Genomic DNA, 10000 nt, shown 5'->3' with positions numbered 1-10000 from the left:
AAATATCAAGACTCAAACAGACGCATAAACAGAGGGAGAAGTGTGTGCGTCTGTTTGTGCTTGTCAACAGCATCCGTGCTAACTGGAATAGGCGGGTCCCGCCTCCGCCGTCCGACAAAGCAAAGTCACTCTAAAGCCAGGCCAACTGTCAATCAAACGGACAACATGGCGCCAAAACTATGATAGCTTCAGAAATAACAGCCTTTGCCCATCGGTCTCTCTCCCACACACACTTATACACACACACACACACACACACACACACACAAACAAGCACAGGGGAGGTTAAAGTCACAGCTCAGCCTTGTTTAAATAGGCGTCCAGCATGTAAAGCAACATTATTGTGTCAGGAGTGTCTTGCTATTCTGTCTGTCTCTGTCATTGCTTTGACAGGCAGACGAAAAATGTCACGACTGGCAAGAAAATGCTGCACACTGTATGTGTGTGTGTGTGTGTGTGTGTGTTCATAGTTAATGCGTGGGCCCATTCCCCTCCTATACACTGCAGACCCCATGCACAATGTCTTCTTTTGTTGTCACGTTAAAGTGATGCAATAAAGCTGTGCAGTGACAAGGACGGCCCAGGGGCTGCCGCGGTGACAAGAGACATTGAGTGTGTGTGTGTGTGTGTGTGTGTGTGTGTGTTTGTGTGTGTGTGTGTGTTTGTGTGTGTTTGTGTGTGTGTGCGCGCACGCGAGCCTGTGCAAAACCGTGGAGTGGAGACAAGAGCACTGAAGAGGGGTTATTGCCACGAGACAGATTGCAAGTGTCATTTTCCATTACAGCAGCGTAGCCACTGTGTACGACACAACACACACACACACACACACACACACACACGGTTACACACCGATACACATGCCTTGGCCTACTTCAACAGGATGCTTTTGACAAGAGGAGATGTGCATGCATTAAGGGACCGCTGGCCCCGACTGTTTAACCCTCCCTTCACCCTGATATCCTGGTCAAGGATGCAGAATTGGATTTGTGTGTGTGTGTGTGTGTGTGTGTGTGTGTCTTTTGGCTTCTTTAATTGGTTCATTTACAGATTGTAAATTACATTTGAATTCTGTGCATAATTTAAAATTACTGCTTAAAATATAATCAAAGTTTTTTTTTGTTTTATAGTTTAATTGGTAGATGTCATGATCAATCTCATGGTTGAGGAATCTCTTGGACCTCTGTAGAAAAAAAATATTCTAAAACGTTTCTTGCATTTGAAGTTTGCATTCAGAAGCTACAAGGTTTCCACCTGACAAGCAGCATCTGGGAACTATATATATGTCAGAGCGGCTTTTAAAAAGATCCTCAGTGACTGCATTGACTTTTAAATACAGCGTGCACATTGTTTGCCGGTGAACCTCTATTATCTATTCAAAAGTCCCTGATGAGGCTGTGTTTGTTAACCAGGCAATTAGTGGCCAGTATGGGGTGGTTATCAGTACCACAGTTGACATGTGGTCTCTTCAGCCTGTAAAGTATGAGGCAGTAAAATGAAAATGGGATCTGTGTTCAGTCCCATAGCTTGTCCGTAATAAGGTGCAGTGGCAGCGACTATCAGGAGCTCTGCAGAATTAGCCCACAGTGGATTCAAATGTCTAGATGCTATCAAACACCATTTAATGATAATGGAGGTCACAGTGGCAATTGGGAAAATGGTGTATGTGTGTGTGTGTGTGTGTGTGTGTGTGTGTGTGTGTGTCCGTGAAAGGAACATTTCTCTGTCTCCTGCAAAAACACAGCATTAAGATAGCATCGCTAATTTCTTCAGCTCGGCACACAAACAACATGCAGAAGTGAGGAGAGAGAGAGAGAAGTAAAGAAATAAAAAGCGGTACGCAAGCAAAATGAAACAACAAGGAAAGTTTTTCTCCGACTTTCTCGAATGTCGCTCCAGATTTTGCCCTTCATCATTCTTTCACAATGTCGCGCCCTCGCCGCTGCTATTTCTGACTGCCAGTGTGTGGATCTGGCTCGCCGAGATTTCATGCCAGTGTAAAAATTGGCTGAGGGTTTGGTTCAAATCAAATTGGACATAAGCACCCACAACACCATCTGTTAGGGAAAGGCAGTGGAGTGAAGGGCAGAACTTTGTATTCAGTTAAATGGATTTTCAATTTATTAAATTGTTGAGTGACACCCTCGTAAATTTATGCTTTATTTGCTGTGGCCTATTCTTGGAAAGTTACATTTAATGGGAACACGTCGCTATACATCCTTACTATCCCTAATATTAGAAAAATAAGATCTGAGTTCATCTGTTGTTTTTGAATCCAGTTCGTTTTAATATTTTTCCTCACGGTTGTTAAAACGCTAATTTGTCCTTTTTTAAGCTTCTTGCCACCACACCTTCATCTCACTTTAAATAAACTAAATTAAAGCCGTCGTCCCGGTTAGCCTTTAGGTGTTTTGGCAAGTGATATTTTTATTTGTGTAGTTTTCTGTTCACAGGTGTGTTTCTCTGACATGTGCTGAAATACGTTTGTGATTGTCACAATACTCGGGGGGTGGGGGTGGGGAGAACCATATGTCCCATGTTGTTTCACCTAAAAACTTAACTTACTTTCCAAGGTGAAGAAGTTTCTTAGCTCTCAGGATTCTGTCATGTTTCCTTCAATGTGGGTGTTTGGGTTTTTATTATTAACTGAAGCAGCAAGTCCCTGTGGATGACACACACACACACACACACACACACACACACACACCTATACCTTCTCCGCCTCAGTGGGAGTGTTAAAGTGAGGAAGAGGAGGAGGAGGGAGATGTTGGTCTTCACCCAAAGGCCTGTCAAACCTTTTCCAAACCAGTAAACTACACTGTTAGCAGCTAACCTAGCGGTGATGATGGAACAAGGCGCGTTTGAGCTCATCCTGGTACGTTTCCCTCTCCATCTATCAGTCGTATACGGCATCGTTTTTATTTTTTACAGCAGGAGAGAGGGAGACAGACCATAATCTTGGCACAGCCCCTCAATTTTTTATTTTTTTAATTTATTTTTTTTGCTTGCTTTGGAACAATTTGACCGTCTTTAAAAGGAATCAATGAAAATGTGTCCAGACACATGGCCCATCTCTACCAGACATGAATTGATCATCAAAATATCAACATCATCATTTTGTAATGGAGCATGTTGGTGCCGTCGGCGTGCCGGGGATATCCAGACGGCGCGGCAAAACCTGCGATATCAAGAGGGCTTAAATAAGTGAAGAGGCGTATACCAAATTCAGATTTTCTGAAGAGTCTTTGAAGATATTCATCATGCAGATGATCCAGTCTGTTCAAGATGAAATGTTTCACTTCATCTCCTGAAAGACTCAATTGATGTTATTTAAATAGTAACGCTACTTTTTCCTCTTTCCACCTCTTTAACAGCTTATTATCAACTATTCACGGAACGGTTAATGTTGCTGCATCAGGTGATTTTTTTTATTGAAAAGTATAATAGTGTGTTTGCAGGCTAAAACCAGTGCCAATTTTTTTTATTGGCACTGGTTTTCAGTGCCTTTCCCAGATAAAGAAGAAAAAAAAAAGATGTATTTATAATTTATGAAGGAATGTCGTTTAAATTTGGACCAATCCGATCTGTCGATCTTTTAGGTAACACATGTGTAAACCTGTGTGATTTTCTGTCTCCATCACTGACGCCGATGTGTTTCCACCACAGAAGTCACCACACACTCTCCTCTTTCTCTCTCTTACTCCTTCCTTCCATCTCAATACTTCAGTGTTCGGGGTGGCAGTCTTAGACAAACTCCAACAGTGCTTGTATAATTGCTTATTCAATGGTGACCCCTGCTCAGTTTAGGAGGGAGGAGTGTCGAGGAGGAGGAGAACGAAGAAGGAGAGGGGGAGAGAGTAGTCGGAGCCTCCTCGTGTCTGCCAAGGTCCAAGTCAATGTGGAGCCTGTTTTTTGGGGGGAAATAAGGGCCGGGCGTGGGTCCCAAGCCAAGGCCCTTTCCTGTGAGCCCTCCTTCTCCTCCTCCAACCTCCACCCTCCTCTGAGCCCGGCTGGGCCTGGCGCTGGCACAGAGGTCCCTTTGTTGTGCACCCAAGGGCTCTCTCTCTCTTCTCTCTCTCTTGCTCTCTGTCTCTCTCTCTTCTTGTCTTTACACAATCCCTCCTCCTCCTCCTCCTCCTCCTCCTCCTCCTCCTCCTCCTCACCATACATCCCTCCCTTTTTCCCTCTAAAGGTCTACAGGCTTCAAAATTATGAGATAATAGGAAAAATGGAGCTGGCTGCTTGTGGTGACTCAGGGCAAAATGTCTGAGTGAGTGAAAATAGAAATTGTGAGGGAGCGAGCGAGCGAGAGAGAGAGAGAGAGACAGAGAGAGAGAGGGAGAGAGACACAGAGGGAGAGAGAGAGAGAGAGAGGGAGAGAGACACAGAGGGAGAGAGAGAGGGAGAGAGAGAGAGAGCTGGTATTGTTTGTGAGGTTGGCTGGAGCAGGCTGGACTAAAGTTGAGTCTTCTCTCTCTTTCTGTCTGCCCCTCTCCCTCTCTTTCCTTCCGTCTTCCAGCAGCTTCTGAAGCGAAAGCTCGCTCTGGCGTGCTCTGACACACACAAACACACACACACACACACACACACACACACACACACTGTGGTTTTCTCTCCGTACTCGGCAGGTGGACGGGGATGTTTTGGCTCGGCTGCAGGGCAGCAGCTTGACTCCGTTTGAGCCAATGAGCCAAGATAATAGCCAACGATTCCAGAGTCATTGTCAGCGTTTTCCCCCCTCTGCTTTTCCCAGAATCCTTCTTAGCCATGTGGGACGGGACTGAGAGCGTCACTCTCAGATGGATTCATGTGTTTTCAAATGAAAATATGACGACGGAAGTTCCATCCTAATAAGGTTTTTAGAAAGCACTTAAAACTCCTTGACCCACCAGAGGGCCGTTTTCCAAGCATTCTGTCGATTTGAAGAAACAGAAATAAAAAATAAACAATATTGGATTTTATTATTCAGGGTGCACCAAAGGAGCTGCCCGTCACTCTCCCTCTCAGTGTATATATTGCAAGCCTACAGGCCCCTTGTGTGTGTGGTTACTTCAGGGGCTTCTACACACATACTGTATATGCATGTCTCAATTTACTAAAAAATAACACCATGAGTGAAAAAATAACCATTTCCGGGATCAATAAAGTGCATTTCTTTCTTTCTTATGAACATTGTGAAGCTAGAAAAGGGAGCTGGAACAAACTGATAACGTGAATGTGGTGATTTTTTTTCCAACTTAGGCACTATTTAACCTTAAAATGAATGGAAAACTGAATTTTGTGAGGTTTTTTTCCACACACACTTGATCTACACCCTTTCTTTCTCCCATTCTTCTTCTTAGTTCATCACTCTTTCATTTCAGTCAAGAAGTTCAAGCAGGTGTCTTTCCTCCCGCTCAGCTCCCAACACCCCACCCATCCAAATATGTATCCCACACCCTGTGTGGGTACCAAACCCCACCCGCTTACCTCACACACAAGTGAATACAACCCATACGTCAGAAAAACAGGGAGTATCTTCACTAATCTTCACGGAAAGTCTAATGCTGTCATTATTATGTGATTTTTGGCCTCAATGAGCGTAGTAGATGTTCGCCGGGTTTCCATCCAACTGTCAAGTGAGTTTTATGAAAATCTGATGAAATATTACAGAGCGTAAAATCACGTGCTTTTCCATCCGCGTGGCTCAATCGAATAAATCCTTGATTGCATGGGAAATGGAAAGAGCTTTTAAAGAATTGATTTGCATCGGGGGAAGTTGATAATGTTGTATTTTATTGGGCAACTGTGGTCACATATTGGACTCTGAAACAGTACAAGGAAATGCATGTGACAGGTTGAGATATTTCAATAGCCAAACATCCATGATGAGAAGAAATCGCGTGAGAGAATGGTGGAGATCATCTGACATTTCAGGGTTTGCAAACCCTTCTCTGAACTGCTGCACAAAGTTTGAATATTTCTAGTTATCATGGGTGACAGGGTGTGTTCATTCCCCAATCAGTATCTCGCTAAAAGCAGCAGAAACTCTTCCTCTCTTATCTTCTCCTCTTTTCTCCCCTCTCCAGTCCTCCTGCCCATTTCCTCCCTTTTTTTGCCATCCACCACACAATGAAAGAGCCTCTTGGCTTTTTATTAATAGTTAAAGTGGCCACGGCTTGTCACTGGGGACAATAACTGCAGACCAGTTAATAAATAAAAATAATAACTAGGGGATGGAGACAGAGAGGGAGTGCAATGGAAAGAGAACAGGCGACACTGCCATTTGTTGTTCCCTCTCACTTGTCAAAGCTCTTTGGCTTAAAAGCCTCTGTCATTGTTGAGGGAGAGGGGGCTGGAGGGAGAGATGAGAGGAAGAGGGGGAGAGGGGGAGTGCCATGGGCTAATAGCACCTGTTGGGGTGATGGTGAGACAGCTGTCAGGAGGGGGTAAAAACACAAGAGCACACTTTCTTCTTCTTACTTACTCTCCATGCACGTTTCTTCTCTCCACCGTTTTTGCAACATATTCTACCTTTGATTTTCCTCTTCTTACCTTCACCCCCCACCACCACCTATTCCCTCAAGGCTACAGCGGCTCCTGACTGGAAGTGCTAGGGAAGCATGAGGTACGTGGCACCAAAACTGTTTGTGAGTGGCAGTGTCAAAAATCGTAAGGACTGACCGTCAAGGCCAAGGACGAGGAAGAATATATATATATATATATATATATATATAATTTTTTTTTTTTTTTTTTTTTTTTTGTGGCCATTGGAATCAGTGAAGCGTGAATTCTATGATCTTGAAGCCGGAGGAAAGGACCTGATTCAGACCTCAGGGGGGGCTGTTGGGGCAAACACACAAACCTAAGAACAGTATGTAGGACACCTGTGTTTGTGTGTGCCAGAGGAGCTGGTACGTCTCGAGTCTTTCTTGCGTGTGTCTCGTTTTTATACAATCATGTGTCCTTTTAAGTCGTGGAAATCTCCAGGTGGTTCTTCATCCTCGTCTCCCAACTCCATCGCAGAAGAAAGTAAATCGAGATGAAGCAGAAATAAAGAAATGTGGGCTTTTTTTTTTTTTTTTTCTCCCTGGGTAGATGATCTGTTAAACTGTGTGTGCACATGTTCATGTCTCACTTAGTGTAGAAAAAAGCACTAAGCTGTTCAGCTCAACACACCGGACATCTCTCAGCATTCGTCTGTGTGTGAATGTTTGTGTGTTTGTGCAGCCAAGCTGTCTCATACCAATAAGATTAAGACTTTCACTTAAATCAGTCATTATAACTAAAATAATCCGGTCACCAACAAACTTTTCGCCTGCCATCAGCAGTTGCCAGTGCGTAAAATGTGTGTGAAGATATATATGTATGAGCTCCTTCCAAGTGCATGTGTTGTGCATGCATACATTTGTGTGTTTTGCGGCTGTTTGTGCATTCAAGTATGTGTTTGCGTTGGCTGACAGGGTTAATCTCCCCACTCTAAGTGTAAAACCTCTTTCCTTAGCAAGGCCTCACATCCCAAGTGCAGATGGCTCCCAGTAAATAGAGTACTGTCTCTCTCTCCCTCCGTCTCACCCACTTCCTTCACACTTCCAGTCTTCCTTTGTCTGATCATTTCATGTCAATAACAGTCAGGCTGATGGCAGCCTGTCTATATGTGTGTGAGAGACATCCGCTGAGTGTATACATGCACACATTTAGTGTTGGTTCTGTCCATGTATGTTCTCTGATGCGTTCCATTCCCCTCGTGTGTGTGTGTGTGTGTGTGTGTGTGTGTGTGTGTGTGTGTGTGTGTGTGTGTGTGTGTGTGTGTGTGTGTGTGTGTGTGTGTGTGTGTGTGTGTGCCTGCCTCCCCTAGTCTGGGTTATAATTAGTGGTTCTGCGGATACATGTGTATGTGTGTTTGTGTGTCTAAGGGTCTGTGGAGTGTGTGTTGAAAACAAAGCGCTAGCTGATAATGTGTCCATTGTGGTGGGTGCATTAAGGCCCTTTTTGTCTCTGGGCCCACAGGGCTAATGATTCTCTAGCAGCAGGTGAGAGGGAAAAAGCCTCTCGCTTTCTCTCCCTCTCTCCTCTACTTTTCTCTCTTTATCTTGCAGTGCCTCTCTCTCGCTTTCCCTTTTGCTCACTTGTTTTTGTTCTTCAGATTTCCCCTCTTTCGATTATCAGCTTCTCTCTTTCTGCCTCTCTCTCCTTCTCTCTCCTGCTGATGCGGCCATTAGGCTGAGCTGCTGCTGCCTTTATTACAGCAAATGGACTTCAAATGAGCTTTATTGTCATGTTTGCCAGCCAACTAAATCTCTCTCTCTCTCTCTCTCTCTCTGTCTCTCTCTCTCTCTCTCTCTCTCTCTCTCTCTCTCTCTCTCTCTCTCTCTCTCCCTCCTTAAACAGAAGCCCCCACCATTGAAAGGCTGTTGTCAAAGGAATGGAAGGATAAACTTTTGGCGATGGGCTCAGGACACATCGGCGAGATTAAAGGTATATTACAGAACAGAACTTACCTGTTCAGGTATTTAAACTTTTCAATGGAAATAATGCACCCTTGGTTTCCATTAAGGAGAAAAAGATCCATAAATCTGCTTTTAAAAGGCTGGTTTCACCTCATATATTTCCGACTAATATCATTATTCAAATGTTAACACGCTAGTTGTCCATATCTAATGCTACAGTACAGACAAAAAGGTTTTTTATGCAGATCTGCCAAAATATCCAGATATAGAGTAAAAAAGTCAGGAGTCAAATGTAGCCTACAGATAACTCAGTGATGCCATGGCAACGTTTTACTTCCTTACATTGAAGATGTATTGATCCAAAAGGAACTGAGCCTAAGGAAATCTACAGGAGTAGTCAAAAATGTTTTTGGTCCATAAGGCCAAGACTTTACCATCAGCATAATTCAAATATCATTGGAATAGAAAAACTTTGCTGTACCAACTAATTCATTTATACACTGTGGGGAAACAGTTTGTATGAAGCATGGATTTCATACCAGTTGTACCAGATCATACAAACACTCATTTGTAGTGAAGTAAACTTGTCCTGAAAATAGTAATGAGACACGTAGGCCCTTAGCCTTTAAGTAAAGGGACTGGAATCCAAGGATAAACAGGTTAAAGGTTAAACATCTGGAATAATCTAATATTGAGTGAACTGACAGACGAAGTGAATCAAGTGATTCATTAAGTGTTTGACTGACGTGTCACCAAGTCATCAACACCTCTGCTTCGATGCTTCAGCTGTGTGTCGATGATCTCCGTGCTAATCTTCCTATTTTAACCACATCAACACTGAAAAGAAAAAATGCTAATAAGAGCGCTGCACTGTGAATATGTAAAGGCAAGAATCAGCCACAAAACCCAAAGATGGAAAGAAGAGGTGAAAAGATGTAAAAGCGCAGCAGAAACGGGTGAAAGAGTCTGTGCTTTTATTCCCCGTAACTCCAGGGCAAAGCCGTCATTCTCAAATAATTGAGTTTCATTAGGAAGCAAAGCAATATGTAATCAAAGAGCCTCGCGAAGCGGCGTGGCCATCGAGAGGGGGGCTCCATTGATCAAACCCCCTTTTCCCAGCTCCCTGCTGCGCTGACATTTCTGTGTAGGGGCGTCCCGCTTAGCGCACAACACACCAACAGCTGGGTAGAAATATCAGCAGTATGTATGAGTGTGTGTGCGTGTGTGTGTGTGCGTGTGCGTGTGTGTGTGCAAACGTGCAGGGAGCTGCATGTACAAGTGTCGATGACAGTTGTGTGTGTCTTACTTACATAACAGTGTGTGTGTCTGTGAGTGTGTTGTACTTGTGCCTGTCATTAAGGGAAGAAAAAATGCAAGGGAGGTCATGTGCATTATAGAAGTAGTTTGTGTGTGTGTGAGTGTGTGTGTGTGTGTGTTTGTGCGCTACTGTCTTCTGTCAGTGCATCCCTTGACTTTTTCCCCCCATCGAATTCCATTGAAAAGCTTTTTGTGGGAAACAAAGTGATTTTGAGCTGCCTCCTACTGCTCCATCAGCCTTATTGAGAAGCAACATT

General features: G+C 43.8%; 1 protein-coding gene across 10 annotated transcripts in view; it reads left to right on the top strand.

Moving 5' to 3' along the window:
* The window catches only part of sox5 (SRY-box transcription factor 5), a 208746-nt gene that overhangs the window by 160797 nt on the left and 37949 nt on the right, over nt 1-10000 (top strand). For all 10 annotated transcript variants that reach the window (XM_068307074.1, XM_068307073.1, XM_068307071.1 and 7 more), the window contains one exon: nt 8368-8454. In XM_068307074.1, the coding sequence (XP_068163175.1) occupies nt 8368-8454 (87 nt within the window). The remainder of the gene's footprint in view (nt 1-8367; nt 8455-10000) is intronic.

This window comes from Antennarius striatus, chromosome 22, assembly GCF_040054535.1.
Source record: "Antennarius striatus isolate MH-2024 chromosome 22, ASM4005453v1, whole genome shotgun sequence".
In the NCBI taxonomy this organism is placed as follows: Eukaryota; Metazoa; Chordata; class Actinopteri; order Lophiiformes; family Antennariidae; genus Antennarius; species Antennarius striatus.
This window is presented reverse-complemented; position numbering and strand designations above follow the sequence as displayed.